This window comes from Pipistrellus hanaki, assembly GCF_964339955.1.
Source record: "Pipistrellus hanaki genome assembly, chromosome: 9".
Taxonomy (NCBI): Eukaryota; Metazoa; Chordata; class Mammalia; order Chiroptera; family Vespertilionidae; genus Pipistrellus; species Pipistrellus hanaki.
Window position 1 is genome coordinate 67,916,532 of NC_140511.1, and position 22,938 is coordinate 67,939,469.

General features: G+C 51.7%; 1 protein-coding gene across 7 annotated transcripts in view; it reads right to left on the minus strand.

The window, feature by feature from the left end:
* Positions 1 to 22,938, minus strand: part of PRDM11 (PR/SET domain 11) — an 82,152-nt gene that overhangs the window by 15,889 nt on the left and 43,325 nt on the right. For 5 of the 7 annotated variants that reach the window (XM_084894491.1, XM_084894487.1, XM_084894489.1 and 2 more), the window contains one exon: positions 9,781 to 9,848. In XM_084894491.1, the coding sequence (XP_084750617.1) occupies positions 9,781 to 9,848 (68 nt within the window). Of the gene's footprint in view, positions 1 to 571; positions 2,783 to 5,734; positions 6,157 to 9,780; positions 9,849 to 22,938 lie in introns of those variants that run through there. The other 2 variants (XM_084894493.1, XM_084894492.1) reach the window with 2 other exon arrangements.

Consider the following 22,938-nt stretch of genomic DNA (forward strand, 5'->3'; position numbering starts at 1 on the left):
CTCTGTGTAATTGACACTAGGCCAAGGCAATACATGTCAGGAGGCCCTGCTGAGGAGACCCCCCGGAGGAGCCAGAGGAAGCCAAATTGCTTCTTTGAGAAGCCTCAGATCTAGGTGGGCAGGGCCTTGCCTGTGACAGACAGACCCCGGGATGAGTGGGGAAGTATCCAAACAGAGCTCATGCCTTAGGATGGTGCCTGGGCTCCAGGGCCAATGGACAGCCCCTGACCCTTCTGGAGTCTCTGGCTGGAAATGGTGGTGTTTTTCCAGAACCACTAACTTACTTTTAGGGAACAAATGGTAAAATTCACTTAGCAACATCTCACTTTTGATGTGTATAGAAATTAAATATAGCTGAACAGTTTCATATGTGGGTGCTTTGCCTCCTTCAGCCCTTCAGTTCCTTTCCTTCCCTCACGTGGTTGTGAATATATGGCATCTGAGAGCAGTGGGACCTGGGAAATGCCAGGGGCACCTGAGCCTTCTTGCCGGCATGCTTTCCCTTAGTCATCTAACCCCTGCTTTGGGGGCCTTGAGGTTTGCACAGGAAGCGAAGAAAGAGAATACACACCAAAGAAAGATCCTGGAGCCTGGGTGTGTTCCAAGTGTGAGATCAATTCCTTTTTATTGCCATCTTAACAAAAATACTTGGGAAGGCAATCTTTGATTCCAGCATCGGAGGGCAGGGCAACGCCAGGCAATAATCAGGCCACTGGGCTGTTCCAGGGGAGCGTTCAGTTTGGGGAAACAGGAACCCCAAAAGAACCAGAGAAGGGGGAGATGGAGCCAAGGCCATGAGGACAATGCAGCTGCCCTCCATCCTCCCTACGAGGGACAAAGCGTGGCCTGGGTGTGGAAGCAGCACTGTAGGAATGGCCCGGCAGGCACTGGGCGTGGCAGTCCTCCCAGCCCCATTATGGCTCTAGGGGGCAGGCGTGGGAGGGCGAAGGGCTGGGGTAGTTTCTGCCAGGGTCAGACTTAGGCCAAGGAGCAAAGAGGACACAGAGCCGAGTTGCACCCATGTCAGAGCTAAGCTTGCATCTGCCACCCCCCATGTCCCTTCCTAACTCTGAGAACCGAGCTCCCTCCTAAGACTCCAAAACAAAACATGAAGCTACAGCTATGTGTGACTGATGCGTATGCAGCCCAAGCAAGCAGAGGCAAGGCATGCTGGAAACTGGAATAGACATGAGCTCTTCTGAGCTTTGGGCTTTGGGTACTTTGAGAAGCCAGAGTAGGGGTTTCCTTCTGGACCCCAAGACTTGGGCCCTTCCTCCCCTCAGCCACCAGCCAGGCGGGTGGACTCACCTCCTAAATGCTGCTGCTGCTGCCTCCCACTCACACCCGGGAGAGCTGAGGCAGGGGCAGGCAAAAAGCAACACCACTCCCATCCAGATGTGGCCCGAGACAGAGGACCTGGGAACATCCACAGACCTGGCCTCCAGTCCTGCCCCCCACCAACCGCTGTGTCATTTGTCTTCTGTGAAATGTGGGTGATGATGGCGATCATGAGGATAATAACACCCGGCTGGGCTGCCTCTTGGCTGCCCTGAGAACCCGGAACCGCACACCTGCAGGTGCGGGAGACGCATCCAGTGCTCTCCCTATGAAACGCCAGCTCAGCTTCTTCCCAACGCCGCCCCGTGCTCCCCACTCCACAAACGGCAAGCACAGCAGCTGAGCACACGCACACAGGAGGGCAAGCAAAGGCCAAGGCAGGGGCGGGCGCCACCCGCCAGGGTCAGAGCCCCGGGGGAGGGGAGGACAGACCCCTCCTGGAAGGGCTGGGCCCCGCCCGCCCATCCTCAGGCCTCGCTTCCTTTGAAAGCAGCAGAATCAGGGGCCTGGGAGGCTGGCACAGCCCTGAGGATGGAAAGCGGGGTTCCTTTCAGGTGCTCCCCACATTTGTTCCCCCTTCCCTGCAGGCCTGCTGCCACGAGGCACAGACCAAGAGGAGGCTGCCCTCCAGGCCAAGCAAGCATCAAGCAGGGAGTTTTCCTTCGTCTTCAAGCAGGGAGCATCTGCCAGAGATGAGAGAGGAGGCGGAGGACATGCTCGATCAGAGCATAGGGTGCCGACCTGCCCTCGGTGAGGAGATGACAGTCCCCCCGCAAATCCTACAAGGGGCATCAGACCTGGACATAAGAGACCGGCTCCTGTCTCAAGGCCAGACACCCTGCCTCCATTTCTCTTCCTCTTGGCGCAGACTGGCCAGGTTAGAAATTGTGCTTTCTCTTCCGAGACCTGGTAGTCCGTGCAGGGGTGGGCGCTCGGGGAGCCCGTGGGGGCTCCGGTGGGGGAGCCTCGGCCTGGAGTGCAGAGCCTGTGGGAGCTGCTTCCTCGGGTCCCCGCTGAGATGCCTGAACCGTATCCCGGATCTCTGTCAGCGTCTGGCACATCTGACTGACGCGGCTGGTCAGCTCGGCCATGGCCTGGCTGATGACGTGCATGCTGCTTGCCATGTCCCTGTGCACGGTCACCAGGTCCTGGCAGAACTGCTGGAACATCTCAGTCTGCTGGGCGTGGGCGTGGAGGAGCTGCCAGTCGAGGCCCGTTCTGGGCGGGCTGGGGTGCGGCTGAGGGGTCCTGCAGGAGGCCTGGGCCTGGGGCGAGGGCTGGGGCAGGGCCTCTGGCTTAGGGCCCATGGTCTCAGACTGATCTGAGGAGGAGGAGGAGCGGAGCAGGGCGGGCCTGGCCAGAGGGGCCTCTTCTTCCCGGGCCTGCGGCAGGGACACCCGCAGAGCCTGCCTTGAGGGCCCCGGTGTCTCCTCATCTTCATCATCTTGGGGAACAGAACAAAGAAGGGCAAACAATTACATCAGGGAGAGAGGGGGCAGCCTGGGCTTAGATCCGTGCCCCCCTCCCAAGTTACCTTAGCATCCCCCTCCCCTGTCACCACTCAGCCTAGCTGGGCACACGCCCACTACCTACCCACCCACCGAAAAACACCTGCCCCCCAAAGCCCTGAGGGAAGCGGGCAGGAACCCCTGGGGAGAGGTCTGAGCTTGAGCAGCGCCCGCCTCCTTTCTTTCACGGGAACAGCGAGCCTCGTGCGAGCCAGCCCAGATCAGGGGACGTGGAAACCCCAGTGTCACTGACAGCAGGTCAACCTAATCACCCTCTCCATCTCTCTGTGACCCCGTTTCTGCAAAGCCAAGGTCACCACGCCTGTTTTTCTCCTCAACCATTTGCCCGCCTAGCAGGATTATTAGGAAGACTACACAGAGAACAGGCGCAAAGGTGCTTGGCAAAGATGACAAGGGGACTTGCCAAAAGGTACTATGATGATGCTATGAATCTCGGCCTCCGTGAGGCTGTTTCTGGGTTGTTTGGGGCCACCTTGTGGTCTTGCTGGAATCTGCAACTTTTAAGTCACACGGGGAGCGGGGAGGGGGATATTGACAAGCTGGAGAAGGGAGGCGAAGGATGGTGCCAGAATAGACAAGCCCAGAAAGTGCGGAGCAGAACATCTGCTTCTGCAACCAGCCCTGACGTCGCCCTGGGCCGAGCTCCAGGCAGGCTACCTGGGCAGGCATGCCTCTCCTGCCAGGAGTCTGAGGGCACACAGGGACCAGCCAGTCAGGGAGGGGCCCAGCCCCGGCACGCACAGGCCTCGGCTTTCTTGCGTTCAGGTTATAAGCTGGTTCCCGTGGCAGGAATAAAAATACACAGGCTGGCCCTGCTGACAGGCACTCCTGTACCTGAGGGGCTGAATTCAGAACCACTCCCAGCGGAGGGGAGGGGAGGACAGACAGACGCATCTTGCCCCTGGCTGGCCCTGGGGTCTCTCCTGGGCCAGCACGGTAAGAGCAGTGCCTCCCCATCTCTCTCGGTGGGACAGCAGCCATCCCCCTGGAATCGGGCCACCGTTCTGCGAGGCAGGGTTGGAAGGAGCAGGGAGGGCTGAGGTGGCGCTGCCCCCTCCCTTCCAGGGCCCCTTTCCACAGAGCCCTGGCCAAGTGCTGTAACAGCTGGTCGCCTGGTGGGGAAGGGGAGGAGGGGCCGGCCCAGCCTGCCGTGGAGGGTCCCGGGCCCCCTGCCCAGCCCAGTTCACATTTGGTAACCTCGTTACCTTCCCTCTTGAGGAGACAGAGGGGTGAACAGGGCAGGACGTAGGCAATAAACTTAACCTTCTTTTTCTCATAATTGGGTGGGATTGTCCTGGAATTTAACGAAACACTGATACACAGGGAGCTGGCCGATCCGGGGTGGAGTTCTGGTTCTGGGGACCCCTCTGTTTCTGGAGCTCAGATGCCTCCTCATGTGGGAAACGAGGAAGTTAGACTCACTCTCCACGTTCCTTCTCAGTCCTAAAAATCTGAGTCTGAGCGGCCACCTGTCAGGAGCCCCAGCCAAACAGGAAATTAGCAGATCCCAATAGCAAGGGGCCCGGGAAGGGAAGGCCGGGGCTTTGTGAACCGCCCTCCGGTGGGCTGGCCGGCTTCTCTGGAGCCTCCTGCCCTCCTCATCTCTCAGAGGCCAGATGGCCTCCAGTTGGGACTCTGAGTTGAGGGTGGAGGTGGGGGGTGGGTGCAGCAGCAGAACTAAAGGGGGTGCAGCTCCAGCACAGAAGGGCTTCCACTGCTCCCCTGTTTGGTGAGCCCCAGCTAGAAACACACAGGGCTGGACAAGGTCCTCGGCCCTGGAGTCCAAGTCTGTCCTGAGACACAGGAAGCAGAAGGGAGAGGGGGAAGCACGTGCTGAGGGGGGAGAAGGGGCGTGAGGGTGGTGCGGACTCAGAGGGGACCCCCTGAGCACAGAGGCGGGGATCCTGGGGGAGCCTCGGGGCAGGCAGCAAGAGGCAGAGTGCGGAGAGAAGTGGGAGAAGGCAGAAAATAACACAGAATTAAAGACGTTAGGAATACACAGGAGAGAGAGAGAGAGAGAGAGAGAGAGAGAGAGAGAGAGACAGAGAAAGAGAGAGAGAGAGAGATATGATGTTTCCATGGCCTGGGCCCTGAAGACTTGGCTGGCTTCCTCTCACATCCCCTCCCCCTCGCCTGATCCACTGGGCTTCCCTGGCTCCTCTCTGTTCCTGGAACGTGCCAAGCGCCTTCCTGATGCGGGGCCTTGTACATGCTGTTCTTGCCTGTGAGGCCCTCCCCTCCCCTCTGCGCCCCACACAGCCATCGGCCCGGTTAACTCTTGCTCACCCTTTGCAGCTCAGCGCACTGGCTCTCCGGGGAGCCCTCCCCAGCCCCTGGTGGAGAGCCTGTTCCAGCCCGCTCCCTGCTACGTCGTTTACAGGGCCGAGTGGGACATGAAAACAAGGGGTGCTGTGATCAAAAACTGTCATGAGTTTTGGGAAGGGAACGGCAGAGCGTTTAACCCGGCTCGGAGCTCTGGTGACCAGGGATGGCAAGGGTCGCGCACCCGTGAAACCAGCCCTCGGGACTCCTTGTACTGGTCCCTCGTTCCCTCGTTACAGATTTCCTTGCGCGATTATTTACTTAAAGTTTGTCTATTCCCACGAGTCTAGGAACTCCCCGAGAGCCGGGCCGGTGTAGATTTTATACACAACTCCTGGCGCAGCGCTCAGGAAATATTCTAGGATGAATGAACGGAAAGGGGTGGGGAGAAGACAGAGTGGGACGAGGAGGGAAGCATGGAAAGATGGGGCAACGCAGAGGGGGACAGGAGAGAGAAGGCACAGGCGAGTGAGCGGGAAACCGCCGAGGAGGAGGCTAGGGGGCAGACGAGGGGAAGCCTGGGGAGGGGAGACGGTGGTACTCACAGCTGGTCGAAGGGCTGTCGGTGCCATCCGGTTCTGCCCTGGGGAAGTTGTGCCCGGAACGGGCCGAGAGCAGCGCTGACTCGATGGCCCGCTCATGGGCGGTGAGCACAATGGCGGGGCCCCGGCCCTCGGCCCCAGAGCCGGACAGGGACTGCTGCATGAAGGCCAGCTTGTCCTTGGTCCTCCGCTTCATGTCATCCCATCTGTGCTTAATGTCCTTGACGGAGCGGGGGACCTGGCTCACGGAGGTGATTTTCCGAGCTATGCCTTCCCAAATCTTGTCCCTGTCGGCATGGGAGAGCCGCATGGTCTCCCTCCCAAAGAGGACAGCTTCGTGGTGGGTCACCTCGGTGACCAGAATGTCCAGCTCCTCCTTGGAGAACTTGGGCTTCCGCTTACGATCGGCCAGGGGTGCCACATTCCTTGGGTGCAATATCCCACAAAGCACAATTGGGTAAATTGACCGTCAACGTGGGTGGTCCTCCTCCTTCCTAATGCCGGCCCCCAGCTGGGGAGCCGGGAGGCACACCGGGGCGCCCTCTCCAGCTCACCACCACTACACCCTCCTCCTGCCGAGAGGCCCTTGCTCTACTCCTCGGAAGGAGGGAAGCCACAAGGCGCACGCAGGTGGGAGCACTGGGCTGAGCCCACCTCTGGTTCCGGGCCTCACCGCTCAGCTGTGCCGGCCAGAGCTGTCACTCAGCCTCTCCCAGGCTCCTCTCCCTCTGGAAAAGGGAATGACAACCGCACCAACCTAGGGGATTCCTCCAAGGGGGGCACAGGCACTGGGGTGTAAAGGAGCTTAAAGCCCTGAACAGGAATGAAGGATGCCTATTGGGGTTAGGATGAGGCCGCTGCTTCTATCCATGGCTTGGAGGAAGAATAATTAAACAGGGAAACTGTTCACAGTGGCCTTCCATGGTGTGTGGCCTTGCTGGTGACGCTCAGAATTGGGGTACGGTCACAGAGAGCTTATCTGTCCCATGGCTCTCGTCTCCGTCCCCTGCACCCAAGTCCCCACCAGGTCCCGACGCCCCTCCCACGGGAGCGCTGGCTGGCAGCTGCTCCTTCTGGATGTGGGCGCCTGTGGCTTTCTGGCAGCTCCTGGGTAGGATGTGAGGAGCCCAGGAGCACCCACTGGACGGCGAGTTCCATTTCAATGGAGACTAGGAGTGAACTTGGCCTCCATCTGCAAAGAGCAGCCCGGGGCCCTGGGCAAGGGGACAGCGTCGCCCTTCCCCATTCTGGCCTGGCACTTGCTTGGGCTTTGAACTCAGTCTGCACAGTGTGGTTCTGTCTACCCTTTAACTAGTGCCAAAAGGTCCGTCCAACACAAGAACTCAGGGTGAGGAGGGAGACCTGGAACCTGATCACTTCTCTGACTGCTGCCGAAGCTTCAGCGAGAGGCCAGGAGCACAAAGACCCTTGAGGCTGGGTCTTGTCCTTGGACAGACCTCCTCTGCACACTGTTTCTGTAAAGCAAGAGTGGTGCTCCTAGGGCCACCTCCCAGGGCTGCCAGGAGGATTACATGCAGGGGGCTTCAGTCTCAACGCTGTTGGCATTTGGGGCCGAAAATGTCTTTGTTCGTGGGGGAGGGGTGCCCTGGGCAGTGTAGGAGGTTAATCAGCATCCGTGGCTTCTGCCCAAGAGAGCTCAGTAGCATCCACCCTAGAGTTTGACAGCCAAACATGCCTGAAGGGACTGCCAATACCCCCAGGGGCCAAACAGCCCTGGGGTGGCACACTGGTTTCATGACTGTAGAGCAGCCAGCGTAAGGCTGTCTTGGAGTCAGCGCTCACTCTGTGGGCACCCAGTCTCTTCCCGGCCCACTGCTTATTTGCAAGAACTCCGTGAGATCCTCAGAAGACCCGAGGCAGGGACCATGCATGGGACGGTGTCTGCAAATGGGAAAGTTGCACAGATAGATGGGAGCTGCACGCTAAGGGGAAAGGAAGCTCCCAGGATGAACTGGCTTCTTCCTCCAACTACCACTAGAGGGGCATCTCCAGGGCAACAAACCACACACTGAGCCCCACCGACTCCTGGAGCCTTCAATGCGATGGGGACCCCACAGATGTGACTACCCTGGTGTATCCTAGGTAGAATGAGGCCTGGAGCACAAACAGGACAGATCTTACACCACAAGGCAGTGGTGGCAGAAGCTGCCCACAGGGCTCAGGAAGCCATGCTGTTGTGCACAAGCAGGAAGAACACTAGCCCACAAGTCCTGGGTCACCCACGGACCCCGTGACCTTGTTCTGCCATTGACCACATGACCTTGCCTTGCTCTGGGCCTCAGGTTACCCAGGAAGCCTGAAGACGGATATAGAGCTGTGGTTCTCAACTCTAGTGGCGCATCAGAATCACTATGGAGTGCTTTAAAAAACACCAGTGCCCTGGGCTCAATCCCAGCCCAAGTAAGACAGACTCTCTCGGGGGCGCCAGTTGGTCATTCACTTAGCTCAGATGATGAACCCCACTTTGGAACTATGATAAAGCCTGGTTCCCCAGCTGCAAGATCAAAGATGGGTGGGGAAGTGGGGCAGAATCAGCTCCACCCGACAAAATTTCTGAAGTGACTGTGCAGGAAGGCCTGAACCAGACTGTCTCAGACACACTCTCCTTTGCTCGCCGACAGCCCCTGCAGCAACGGGAACAGGAGCCCAGGCCAGGGGCCTGTGCCACGTAGCCATCTGATGCCCCCCTCACCCCCCCACGACGTGTGGTTCCCACAGCTGTGCCTTTGCTCACAGTGCCTTCAAACTAGAGCCTGGCCCCTTCGAAGGCTCCGTCCAAAGGCCCCTCCTCTTTCATCTGGGCCCCGCAGCACATGGTCCATGCCTCCGCTCCATCACTGTTTCAGAAAAAGCAGTGTGTGTGGTGGAAGGTGTGTCCTGGGAGAGCAGGGCGCCCGGTACAGGCTCTGGCTCCCTGTAGGTGCTCAGGAGCGGGTGATAAGTTGCATGTGCTGAGCTGACCTGCATCCAGTGGTCAGGGAGAAGGAAGTCAGGAGCGTGGGCTGCCTTCCTGGAGCCAATTTCAGGGCGTGGCAGAGGCTCAGGTGGGAGCACAGGGAGGCAGTGAAGCCACAGAAAAGGGGACCAGAGACAATGTCACACCCTCCCCACCTCCAATCAATGACTCCTCATTTGCTTGGAAAGCCTCATTGTTTGAATAACAGCCAACTTCCTCTTAGGAAGTCCCGAACTGCCCTTCCTCCAAGCACAACCTCTCAGCCCCCACAGAACTGCCCAGATGCCCACAGAGGGCCCGGTCCATGGTGTGGCTGAGGCCTCCTTTCCCTCCCAACCCAGATCCAAACCCCCATCACCACTCCCAAGTCCCAGAGAGAGCAACAAGGCAAGTCAGTCCAAAAGGGCAACCGGGCAAGTCAGACCTCCCACACCCAGCCACAGACCCCTCGGGTGGGGCTCCGGCACACGGCACAGACCAGCAGCACAGAACCAAAAGGGGAGCCTTCAGCGTTCCCGCTCAGCTCAGCCGCCTCTGGGCGACCCTGGCCAGTTGCCTGTTCTTCTTGGCTGGCCATAAAGGATGTTTCTAGTGCTAACTTCTGTCCCAAACACCGGACCATAGTAAAACCACTCTTGGAAGTACTCATGCCTGGGCTGCAAACACCATTGAAAACTATGCCGGAAGCCTCCTTCTCCATGGAGCCATTGACATTGTGGCTGCCCTGGGTTAGTCCTGTGCCACTCCAGTAGGATCTGTCTGATGAGAGATGGCACAGACCTGGGTGGGGGGAATGCTGCCAGGAGCCAGGGGCCTGGGTATTCCAGGCCATCTCTCGGGGTCCCCATAGCCTGCCCTTCTGGCCACAGGCCTCCTCCAGAGCCCCCTGATGGAAGACTCGGAGAGCTAGAGGGTCATCTAGAGCTAGACACATCTCAAACCCTGCAAACAGCAGTCCCTGCTTTGAAATTGTCGTCCCCACCACTGGACACCCCACAGGCCCAGCATCTTTCTTGTCTCTTTCCAGAGTCTAGACAAGTCTCCTGGGAAGTCAGCAGAGAGCAGGACTCACCTCATCCAGTTGGCTTTCGTCTCGTCTGACCCGTCTATGGACTTGTAGCGGTTGTTCTTGTCCACAATCTGGAAGACAGAGAAGAAGGCTCATTCTACAGGGGCTCTCACACTCTTGGGCTCCTCCCCAAACCAAGACCCAGGGCCTGCTTCCATCTGCTACCATCCAGAAACTTCCTTTTCCCCTCCCGACACAACGCCCCCACTGCTGCAGGGCCGAAAACCAGGCCTGGGCCAGCAGCAGTAAAATCCACCTCTCTCTCCTCTCTCTCTCTCTCTCTCTCTCTCTCTCTCTCTCTCTCTCTCTCTCTCTCTCTCTCTTCCTCTCCTCTCTCTTTCTAAAATACATATTTTGGAATCAAGTCATTTATCAGATACTAGAGGCCTGGTGCATGAAAATTCATGCACTGGAGGAGGGGGTCCCTCGACCCAGCCTGCCCCCTCTCACAATCCAGGAGCCCTGAGGGCTGGGAGGTGACCTGGAAATCAGGGGTAGGCAACGCCTCCATCACACCTCTGCTGCTGCCACTGCCAGCAGTGCAACCCTTGGCCAGCCCTGGTTACCTGAGCCTCATTTTTCTGCTGAGAGTGAACCTTTATACTGGTTGGGTCTGCTGCCTACAACCTCTTTCCCCCCATTCTTAAAACAACAATAACCACAAAATATTTCAAGTATCCAGAAACTATAAAGAATAATGCAGCTGATAGCCTGGTACCCACCAGCTCTAGCCAAGGAAAATTACCACCACCCAAATCTGTCCAGGACCTCTCCCTTCTCTGGCTTTAAGAAAATACCAAGATGTAATTGAAGAATATCACTGCCCCTAACTCATTCTCTTTCTCTCCCTCCCTCCAAGGGTAACTCCCACCCTAAAGCTGGTAGGGAGCCTCCCCATTTTCACTGTACGAGGACTGTTCTAAAAGCAATGGACAGAACTGCTCTGTGTGTCTGTAAAGGTCACAAAAATGGCTCCAATGAAACATATCCTCTGCCCCCTTTGCCCACCAAACTTTGCATGGCTGGTCCTTCTCATCCTTTGGGTTCCTGCCATCTAGAATCTCTTCCTGACCTGAACTGAAAGGGGCTTGTCTCCCCCTCTCCGCCCCCCCCCCCCCGCCACACCCTGACCTTCACATACCTATAGACTCAGCTTTTTAACTATGACATTGTACTATTACATCTTTTTTTCCCCCAAAAAAAAATATTTTATTGATCTTTTACAGAGAGGAAGGGAGAGGGATAGAGGGTTAGAAACATCAAGGAGAGAGAAACATTGATCAGTTGCCTCCTACACACTCCCTACTGGGGATGTGCCCACAACCAACATACATGCCCTTGACCAGAATCGAACCTGGGACCCTTCAGTCCGCAGGCCGATGCTCTATCCACTGAGCCAAACCGGTGAGGGGGTCCTGATACATCTTGTTAGATGCCTACTTACAAGGTGCATTTTTGCTATTGATGGTGTTTATCTACTTATCAATTTGGTAAAGGACTGTCTCCCTCACTAGACCATAAGCTCACAAAGGCAAAGCACACGGTGACTGTGTTCATGAGGGCACATGGTAGAATACTGGTTGAGTGAATGAATTATTGGGTAAAGTGTCTTTTAAATAAAATCAAGTTAAAGAAAAAAATTTGAAGAATGTTACTATTTTAGTAAAAAGGAAATGAGGGTTGAGCTAGCGCTGGCTTGTACTGCTTATGAGAGACGACTGTAAAATATTCCGGAGTTTCACGAACCAGTCATTAAACCCAGCCATTATTAAAAATTAAATGATCTAAACTTATAATTCAGTAAGTCATATTTTTTTAAAGGTAGTAAACTCTCAAAGCTTAGCACTTCCCTAACAATTTCCCTACCGCTTACTATGATCTATGTTCTTGAAGGTATTGGCACCTACTGTACTGTACAACAGAAATACTATTAATAGTTGCCATTGTTATTTCTCTTCCCCCTACTCCTGCAGTGCCTTTATCTTGGCAGCTTGAAATGGCATCAGCCACAGTGGGAGCATTTACGTAAACCTTGGAAATCGGGACATATAATCCCACCACCACCCGCCAGCAGGTTATTAAGCATTTATCTGCACCCCATTATACCTCTGTTGATATGTGCACAGAAAGGCTGAGAGATACATTTCAAACTCTCAACTCTACCTCTGGAGTGAAGGAATGAGGTAAGGGTGATGAGGCTTTTGCTTTGTCGATTTATGAAACTACTAGAGGCCCAGTGAATGAATTCATGCACCAGTGGGGTTCCTTGGCCTGGCCTGCCAAAATTGGCTCTCCAATATCCCACAAAGGGTCCCAGATTGTGAGAAGGCACAGGATGGGCTGAAGGATACTACTAGTGCATGATCAGGGGTAGGGAGAGACGTGGGAGGTTGGCCAGCCAGGGAGGTCTGGGGAGAGAGCTCCAGGGCATGTCCATCCCATCTCACTCAGTCCTGATCAGCCAGACCCCAGCAGCAAGCTAACCTACCAGTTAGAGCATCTGTCCCCTAGTGGTCCTAGCAACTGGTTAACTAGTCAATTGTCTACCTCCTGGTGGTCAGTGCATGTTATAGTGAGCAGTTGAGCAGCCTTAGCATATCATTAGCATATTACACTTTGATTGGTTGAATGGCCAATATATAAAATATACTGGTTGACCGGATACTTAGCATACTAGGCTTTTATTATATAGGACTAGAGGCCTGGTGCATGAAAATTCCTGCACTTTGGGGGTACCTCAGCCTGGCCTGCATCCTCTAGCAGTCCAGGACCCCTCAGGGGACGTCCACCTGCCAGCTTAGACCCACTCCCTAAGGATGTCTGGCAGTCAGACATCCCTCTGGTAGCCTGGAAGCCCTTGGGGGGTGTCTGGCTGCCGCCTTAGGCCCGCTCCCCATCTAAGCCACAGTCAGACATCCTCAGCACTGCCAGGAGGTGGGAAAGGCTTGTGGCTGAGCAGAGCTCCCCCAGTTGGAGTTCACTGTCCACCAGGGAGCAGCTCCTGCATTGAGTGTCTGCCCCAGGTGGTCAATGTGCATCATAGCTACTGGTCATTCATCCATTAGGGTCAATTTGCATATTAATCTTTTATTATATAGGATGCTTCCTTGTGGTTTAAAATTTTCAGACAAGAGAAAAACATGCAGCTCAGTTCCTCCTCAGCAGTCTCTCCAGACGATGCCCTAGTCTTCAAAGAACCTTCTCCTAGAATCTCGTAGAACCCCATCTTTATCCTAATCCTAATCACCCTATATCATCATTTTCTGAATGATGTCTCTCTCCTGGGGCAAATGAGAAGCATCTGTAGACCTGGAAGCAAAGAGCAGGAATACCTAGTGGGTGATACAAGCCATGGAGCCAGAGGAACTGGCTAGAACCTGAGCCTCCCCGCTTACAGGTGAGCAGCCTCAGGCAGCTGACTTCACTGGCCATGCCTCAGTTTCCCCATCTATAAAATGGAGTAATAACCAACCTCACAGCACTGCTGTAATGGCTGATGTAGAAGGCACTCAACAAATGATTACTATCAGTATTCTGATCAAGATTGTAATTATTAATGAAGGGAACAAATGTCTGTTATGATTAATTCTGAGCGATTGGAGGTCTGTAGATCAATATCAGGATGGCAGAGAGGCCTGATGGGAGTTGTGCGGGACCTGGGAGCTGCCTACAACCTCTGTTGCTGGGTTCAGATCCAGAGATTAACTGAGGGATGTTTCTTGGCTTATCTTTCCCACCAAGCAGGATTTTTCTCAAATCAAGCATTCATTCATTCAACAAATATCACTGATGAAGCAGCCACAGATCTTAGGATGAAATGGTGATCCAGGCAGAGAAGGTCTTTGCTCTCACAAAACTCACTGTGCTATCACCTGGTCCGTACTATGGTGGGGAATTCTGTGGAATATGGGAACTCTAAGCTACAGCCCTGTACCTGGAAGTCAGTTAAGGACCTTCTTGGGTATGGGGAATCTAAGCTGAGGTCCTTCCCCCCCACCCCCTAAAATATTTTTAATATATTTTTATTGATTTCAGAGAGGAAGGGACAGGCTTCCTCCTTTACACCCCCTACTAGGGATTGAGCCTGAAACCCGGGCATGTGCCTGTGACTGGTATCGAACCAGGGACCCTTCAGTCCACAGGCCAACACTCTATCCACTGTGCCAAACCAGCCAGGGCGAAGCTGAGATCTTGAAGAAGAGGAAGGCCAGGGTGTTCTAGGGCCTAGAATCTAGGCAAAGGGAGCAGTGAATGGCAGGATCACACAGGGCCTGTAGACCATGTCATTTGTCAGGGATGAGCCCAGGCTACCCTAAGTAGAAATCAGGATATGGTCCTCCAGTCCTGGATTGAGATGCTTTTGGCCACCCAGGACCAGATGCTTGGGACCGAGCCCCCAGAAGCCTGGTTTTCCAGAGTCCTCCCATTTATTATCCTTGGAGTTCAACTCCTTGGACCCTCTGAGCCTGGTCATTCTGAGACCAGCCCATGCTTTGAGAACTGAGATGTGAGAAGGACTTTCACACCTGGACCTGATCAGAGAAGGATGATCAGCATGGTAATGGGATCCCTTAGCCTAAAGAGGAAGAGGCTGGAGAAAGCAGAGCCATCATCATTGTAGGAAGAACTGCCACACTGGGGAGGCAGGACCAGGACCAGCATGCACTTAGAAGATGCTGATATTGTGAGGCTGTGAATTTAAGCAGTAGCTGGATGACCCTCTTTCTGAGGCTGAAGGAAAGATTTCTCCACTGAGAGCAAATTTGGTCTAAATGACCTCTAAAAGTCTGTCTAGCACTAAGACTGCGTGTGGACAGATCCTCAGAAAATAATATGAAAGCACAGGTTTCAGCCCCCTGGGTCAAGCATGATCCATGTGGACCATGATGGTCATCCTGGCCATGGTATCATTAATAAAGGCATCAATAATAAAACATCAACAGCTGCCATTCATAGAATTCTCACAACTATATGAAGTAGCTACTGTTATCATCCTCATTTTATAGATTAGAAAACTGAGGTTCAGGGTTGCTAGGTAACCTGCCTGACACCACAAAGGAAATGCATGGGGAAACTGGTGTTCAAACTCAGGTTTCTGCCAGTATAGCCCATGCTCTTAAGCAATCTGTGGAGTGAGGGATGCTACCCACAAGCTCCCCCAAATGACCTTGTCAGAATCAACCAGAAATGTCCTAGAATCCTCTGTGAACTCCCATCTTTTCCTCTGGTTTGAACAGATTTGCTATGCGAACAGGCATTTTATAGGGAGGGATACTCTGATTTGCCACAGAATGTCTGCAGCAATCAAAGATTCTCTGTTGGCCTCTCCTAAATGATGGCATAACTGAGTGCTGCGGAGATTGGATTTTCAAAAACCTGATTTGCTTGCAACTTTCCAGGAATCCATCAAATCCATAAAACATTTTGATTTTCAGCGCTACACCTCGTCTTAGAGAAGAGCGCTCACAAAAAATGATTTGTGAAGCCATTCATGGTTGACAAAGTGCTTTCGTAGCTCACATCTCAGATGCTCCTCCCAGAACCCCAGGAGGCAGTCAGCATCACTTCTGTTTTCCAGCTATTTCCCAGGCCAGCAAACAGAGAAGCAGAGAGACAAAGAGGCTGGCCTGAATCTGAACTTGAACTCCGGCATCTGCTACACCCAGAAACAGGAACACTTAAGCTGTAGGGAAGCCTCTGAGATGATTCATGTCTGGGACCCTAACCTGCTGTCCATGGACAGACTAGGATGGTTACAATTAAAAAGTCAAATAACCACAAATGTCAGCAAGGATGTGGAGAAATCAGAGCCCTCATGTATTATTGGTGGGAATGTAAAATGGTCCAGCTACTCTGGAAAACAAATGATTAAATACAGAGTTAATCCCAGCAGTTCCACTCCTTGGTATATACCCAAGAGAAATTAAAAAAAAAAAAAAAATGCCCACAAAGAAATCTATACACAGTATTTATAGCAGCATCATTCATTATAGCTAAAAAGTGAAAACAACCCAACTGTCCATCAACTGGATAATGGATAAATGATGAATGGATAGACAAAATGTGGTATCCATTCGATGGAATATTATTCGGCCATAAAAAGTGATACATGTTACAACCTTGAAAACATTAACCTAAGTGATAGAAGGCAGTCACAAAAGACTATATACTGTATGATCTCATTCATCTGAAATGTACAGCACAAAGGAATCTATAGAGATAGAAAGCACATTAGTGGTTGCCTAGGGCTTGGAAGGAGCGGGGAGAAAAGATGGGGTGACAGCTAAAAGACAGCATTTCTTCTCAAGGTGATGGTTGCACATACTAAATATATTAAAGACCATTGAATTGCACACTTTAAACAGGTGAATTGTATGGTATGTGACTTATATCTCAATAAAGTTGCTAAAAAAAAATTAAATCTGCCACATATTCATCAGCAGCAATCAGATTAAAAAAACAAACAAACAAAAAAAACCATCTTTATCTTCGGCCTGAAAAGTAGACCCTAGAGCAGTGTTTCCCAAACTTCTCTCATGATGAGTTAAGTATGCAATTTTACCTATATGTTCCCCAAAATTCTAGTTTAGCACTTCTTAGTTGGGATTCAGGAATCTGTATTTTAACAACTCCACCAGGTGATTCTCATCATGAGAGAAGTTTAGGAAACACTGCTCTAGGGGTGTCGAACTCAATTAGAGAAGGGGCCAAAATCTAAAATCCAGCCTAAATCGAGGGCCAAATGGTTTACTGAACAGTCATAAACTGACAATGTCATAAACTGACAGCGGAGTGCAGTGATGACAGCGCGGTGCGGGCCACATTGCAAGGCCTGGCGGGCTGGATTTGGCCCGCGGGCCTTGTGTTTGACACATGTGCTCTAGAGCAACAGGAGGTTCCCACATGAGTGGGGGAGGGGGACCAATTTCATTGGATATTCACATCTGGGGCTGGAGATTAGGAGCTTGAGCTTTGGTTTGAAGTCCTGGCCCCACGATTATCTGGGTAGCCCTGGACAAGTCACCTGGCTCTTTCAGCCTCAGTCTCCCAATCTGTACCAGGGACATAATAGTACCTAACTCATAGCATGCTTCTGAGGATGTGGAGTTAAGACACACAAATCTTTTAGTGCCCAATAAATGGCAGCTATTGTTGCTATTGTGTTATCCTCATGCAACAACCCGACCTAGCCCTTGCTGAGGACCCCCCGAGGTTTAGGGGTACTGAAATAGGCTCGAGGGGTATAGATCAGGCAAGACCTCTACCGGAGGAACTTTCACACATGAGAATACCCCAAATTCCCTATGATTAAAGCTAGGACGTTTATTAGAAATTATTGTTTCTCAACCTAGGGTCTTTGGGGATAGTCCTGAAGATCCAAAAGTTCTAAAAATTTTTCATTCAATGTTTTCATTTAAAAAATGTCCACCTAAGGAACTGACCATGAGACTTGCATCCACACAGAAGTATTGTGCTGTGACCGAGTTGGCACTTGTGGTAGACTGAATTCTTGGCCCCAATTCTGGCCCCTCCCTATCGCCCTTGGCCCCTTGGCCGGACGGATGACTCTGCGGTGTTTTGCTCCTTGACCTCGGATTCAGCCAGATGATTTGTTTGGCCAATGGGATGTTCACACACGTGATGCAAGCAAAGGCTCGACATGTGCTTGTGAGGATGGGCTTGTCCTCCGGGGCCTCTGCCTCTGCCAGAAGCGTTTTCCCAGGGAGGCCCTGCCCCTCCAGCCTGAGTCCAGAACAAGCACACGTGGAGCACACCTAGCTCCACCAGGAGGAGCCACACACGCTGGACCGAAGTTGAAGGCAGAGCAGCCCAGCCACACCCAGCTGAGTTCCCCAGGCCAGCCAACGGCACATACATGGGCAAGAATAATGACTGTTGTTCTGCACTGGGGTCAGCGGGCTAAATTCAGCCCGCCACCTGCTTTTGTACAGCCCACCGGCTAAGAATAGTTTGTACATTTCCAAATGGTTAAAAATAAATCAAAAGAAGACCATTTCATCGCGTGAAGATTACTTGGCATTCCAATTCCAGTGTCCATCAATAAAGTTCCACTAGAACCTGCCCCACCTGTGGCTGCTTTCACACCACCATGGCAGAGTTGCGTAGTTGTGACAACACACTGCATGGTCCACAAAGCCTACAACATGGACTCTCTGGCTTTTCACACACAGAGGTGGCTGACCCCTGTCCTAGGCCACGGAATGTGGAAGTGGCTTGTTACACACTAGCAGCTGACTGTACAACACCAGTTACTACTGATTAGTCTGTGAAGAAAGGAACCGATGCAAACTTAATATGTACATGATGCCTGTGGGCAAAGAAATAAACAAGAAATATCACTGCAATTGAGCTCACAGACGATTTCCCAGTGTTTCAAAGAGACAAAGAAAATAAAGATACCCACAGGCACACAAATGCCAAAGGCCAAAGAATCTGTCTCTGTTGTCACTACCGCAGCCAACCTGGTCCCTGGAAAACATCATCCAACACAACAAGCTGACTGTCTTCATTTGAGTTCTGTTGATTTGTTAGTTCTTGTTCATTTTATGTTTGCAAAACTGTCTTGGTTGTATAGTTGCTTAAAAGCTATAAGATATGTTGTTTCTACCTAGCTTTAGGTGCACACCTTTTCAAGTAACATTAGAATAAAATTAATGTAATGGTGGGACCCCATGAACATTAAAAGTCACCTGAGCACAACCCAAGTGAGGGACAGCTATCATGCTATATTTTTATATTTACTATGCTATCATGTTATATTTTATGTATCCTCTACTGCTTTAGAGGTGCTCAGGAGACAAGGAATGAAGAAGGTCACGTGTAGAACTGGTTCACAGGGAAATATTGGGCCATTCAGCATAGTTTTTCATGGTCTACTTTGGTTCCAATAGAAAACTTTGAGAATCACAGACTGGTTCAGTAGCATTTTATATTTTGGGGGGAAATCTTTGGTATTATTTATGATCCAAAAACCAAACTTCCAGCATTTATAAAATAATTATACAAGCCGAGCTCATTAAATATTTTGGTGTTAAAAGGTACATATTTTTACTCCTGGAATGAGCTGATATTGAGTCAAGAGTACCTTAAAGTCCATAACATCTTAGAACATTAGAAAAGTGATTATTTTTCTAGCATCTTCGTCTACGTTTCCTTCTAAGCTCACGCTACTTCGGCTGTTCCCTGTTACTATACCCAGCCTCAACACGATACTTGTGCCCCTGAGCCTTGGTACATGCTGAGCCCACAGTTTGTGATTCGTATTCCCTCAATTCCTGACTCCATAGGCCACTCATTTCAACTCATCCCTCAAAATCTAGGCCAGGCCCAGAGGCAAGGAAACCCCAATAACAATGTGCACACCTATCACTTGGAGATCCTGGTTTCTAAACACCATTACCCACTAACATGAATCGGAGCTCCTAAGAGAGATGGCTGGAACACCCTTTTGCATCAGAAAGTAAGGAAGTGCTCAAATAAGAAGAAGCCACTGGGAACAATCACACACTGGTCAGTTCTAGAGCAATTTAAACATAAAAAACAAAAACAAAGAAACAGTGACAGTAACAGACTAGAACACATGGAAGAAACTTAAGAATTCATGAGTCCATACTGATACTAAAAATAAATTGTAAATGGGGGGTGGGATGGGGTGAATTTTAGCACTTTAAAAAAATTTTAATCACTGATTTTTAGAGAAGGGGGAGGGAGGAGAGAAAGAAACATCAACATGAGAGAGAAACGTCAATCGGTTGTTTCCCTCCCATACGTGGCTGAACAGTGGATCAAATCCACAACCTAGGCATGTGCCTTGACCAGGAATCAAACACTCAACCTTTCAGGGTACAGGATGACACTCCAAACCAACTGAACCACACTGGCCAAGCTGAGCATTAAAAACAAAAACAAAAACAACAACAACAAAAAAAAACTTAAACAAAAAAGAATGTCAAGTAATAAATGTAGGAGGAATAGTTAAACATCATTTTAAATTATGAATAATAATTGATAAAGAATCATTAAATTAAAGCAAAAATCATTAATAATTGGTGAAACCATCTGGTAAAAGACAAATGGACACCTCTGCCTGCTGCCGACCACAGCGAGAAAGACACAATGTCTGTACGAAACACTATAATCTGAATGGATCACGAGGAAACCATCGAAACTGTGGTGCATTCTGCAAACAAGTGGCCTCAACTCTTCCCAAGTGTCGCACTCACAGGGTGCGTGGGTATCCATTATACCATAATTCTCCTGCAGGGTTGGCAATTTTCACAATAAAGAGTTCACAGCAATTAACCAACAAGAATGAAAAGCACCTGTTCACGCTGGTGCACCCAGATATGCCCCAACTGCCTCATCTGTCCCTTCTTTTCCTCCCAGGCAAGCCGCCTATTCCCCCTTCTCTGGGCTCCCCCGCACTTGGCACAGACATCTCACGCCATCACAAATGTCTGCCTACACTTCCATCAATCCCCGTTACTTTGAGGTTTTCAGAGGCCCTGCCATGAACCTTTGCACATCCAATTGCAAGCTGTAAAACAAATCCCCACTTTCGATAGAAGCTGGAATGGAAACACTGCAAGGCCATTTCACGTTTGTGTCCCCCCGGACAGTAGGAGTCTGGCAGGCGGAGAGGCTGACTGACAACAGAGGAGCAAGCCCACCACCCGGGATCCTCCTTAGGAGGAAGTCTCGTGTCCGGTTTCAGTACCCAGAAGGGCCGACCTGCTCAGGAGCTACCTGGGACTTCTCACGTGAGGGACAGAACATGCTGGCAGCTGCCCAAGCTGGCCCTTCCCGGGGGCTGCCAGATGTGGACCCCACATCCTAAAAGCACATGTACAGGTCATTACGGTAGATGTTATTAGCCTCAATCCTGGCTCCACTTAGGGCCTCCACCCTTGTTTTTCTTTCTTAATCTCTCCCCCAGTTTTAATATGCTATCATGTTATGTTTTATGTATCCTGCTAGGCTGCCCCACATCCCTTCTGGAACAAGACTGGGTTCAAGTCAAAAACTGACATAGAAACCCTGTGCGGGCCTCCTCTTTCTTCTGCCCCTTCTCCAGACCACATGGTTGCATGGCCCTCCCCAAGCACCTCGTGCCTGAGCATCGGCTGCGGCCTGCTGTGTCTGAGGACAGCCTGGGAACTGTGGTGATGATGGATGCAGTTTATAATTCCCCCTGAGCTGAGAAAGCAAAAGGAGGGGCCTTTCTTTTCTAAACAGCCCGAGGGGGGTATAAAGCTCCTTCCAAGAAGGCCAGGCCATGGAGGAGAGGGGCAAAGTGGAACTGGCCATTCGGTCCTTCTAAATCCAGGCCATGTCTCTACACCACACTGCATGCACTGGGACCAGCATTCCCACTGGCTGAGGAGAGACGGAGAGGGCACAGGAATGATGAACAGAACAGCCAACCAAGGCCAGGAGGCAGGGAAAGGTGAGGTGAGGAAGGGAAGTGAAGAGGAACAGGAGGCAGAATGGGAGAGCGGGTTGGGAATAAGATTCTCCCAGCTTAGTGACTGTTTAGCTTTGTGAAGAATGATTCACCCCCTGCCGGGACCGGTTTGGCTCAGTGGATAGAGCGTTGGCCTGTGGACTGAAAGGTCCCGGGTTCGATTCTGGGCAAGGTCATGTACCTTTGTTGTGGGCACATCCCCAGTGCGGGGTGTGCAAGAGGCAGCTGATCGATGATTCTCTCTCATCAATGTTTCTAACTCTCTATCCCTCTCTCTTCCTCTCTGTAAAAAATCAATAAAATATATATTTTTTAAAAAAAGAATGATTCGCCCTCACTAGGCCTCAGTTTTCTCAACTGTATAATGGGTAGAATAATATCTACTTCACAGAGGCATCACTAGGATCGAATGGGATCTTCCTATAAGGTGCCGAGCAGACCCAGACACGGAATAAGTGCTCAGTAAACATTAATTGCTACGCTACCATTAGTAGCACCATTTCTACTGGAGTACAGTGTACACGCTGAGGAGTTGTGGGAGGAAGTATGTGGTATTGGATGGGGGCCAGAGTTTTTGAAGGCAGCAGACGGTCAGGAAAGGACATCAAGTATGGCTTTGGAACAGTATTTGACAAATGAATGCAGTTTATTTGAACGTGGGGCTTCCAGATCCTGATCCAACCCACCTGAGAGACACACACACAATATATACACTCTGTATATACACACAATATATATATAGATACACACACACTATATATACAAACACAACAAACATACACAACACACAACTATATATATATATATATATATATATATATATATATATACATACATACAACATACACACACACACACACACACACACACACACACACACGCCCTGCTTTCTTGAACCATTTTGCATATTTGTTCTCTCTGGGCCTTTGAGGCCTCTCACTTTTCTGGATTGTGAAGGTCAAGGTCTTCACATGAGACCTCCAGCCACTCCCTCTCCTCTCCCATCCACATGCTACAGCTCGGGGTCCTAGGAAGGAACCTGCAGGGGTGCAGCCTGCTGGCCTCTGGCCCCACCCTGGCACCATGGGCCACGCCCACCCTGACCAGCGGAGCTGGTCTATGGCCAGGCTGCAACCCCAGAGCTTCCTAGTCTCCCTTTCCTCCAGACCCCAGACCCACACCTGGCTGTATACCTGGAAGCTGCCTGCTTTGCAGACCTCAGCTCGCCTGGCTGCGCTGTCCCCAGGTGCAGACGCTGCCTGTGGTGGGGGAGGAGGGGATCCTAGCAGCCCTCCCCTGGGCATGGCCCTAGATTTCCTCCCCCAAGATTTTCCTGCAGGCTGAGACGCCTACAGCCTCCTCTGTTGAACTTCTATCCATCCTTCAAGACCCATCTCCAATCTGCCCTGCCAAAACCAATCCCCCCTCCCTTCCCTATAGCACTACCATCACCAGCAACACTCCGCCTGCGTATTACTTGGTTGGGAATAAGCTGCCCCCTTCTTCATCCATCTCGGCTGTAGCTGGACCACAGGTTCTGGAAGAACATGGAGCAAACTGCATGCATTTCCATTAGCCCCAGAGCTCCCCATTCAGGGTCCCGTGCTTGGCAGTGGCTCTGTGCCTGTGAGGCTGGACACACAACCACACTCTCTGATCCACCTCCTGACATGTCT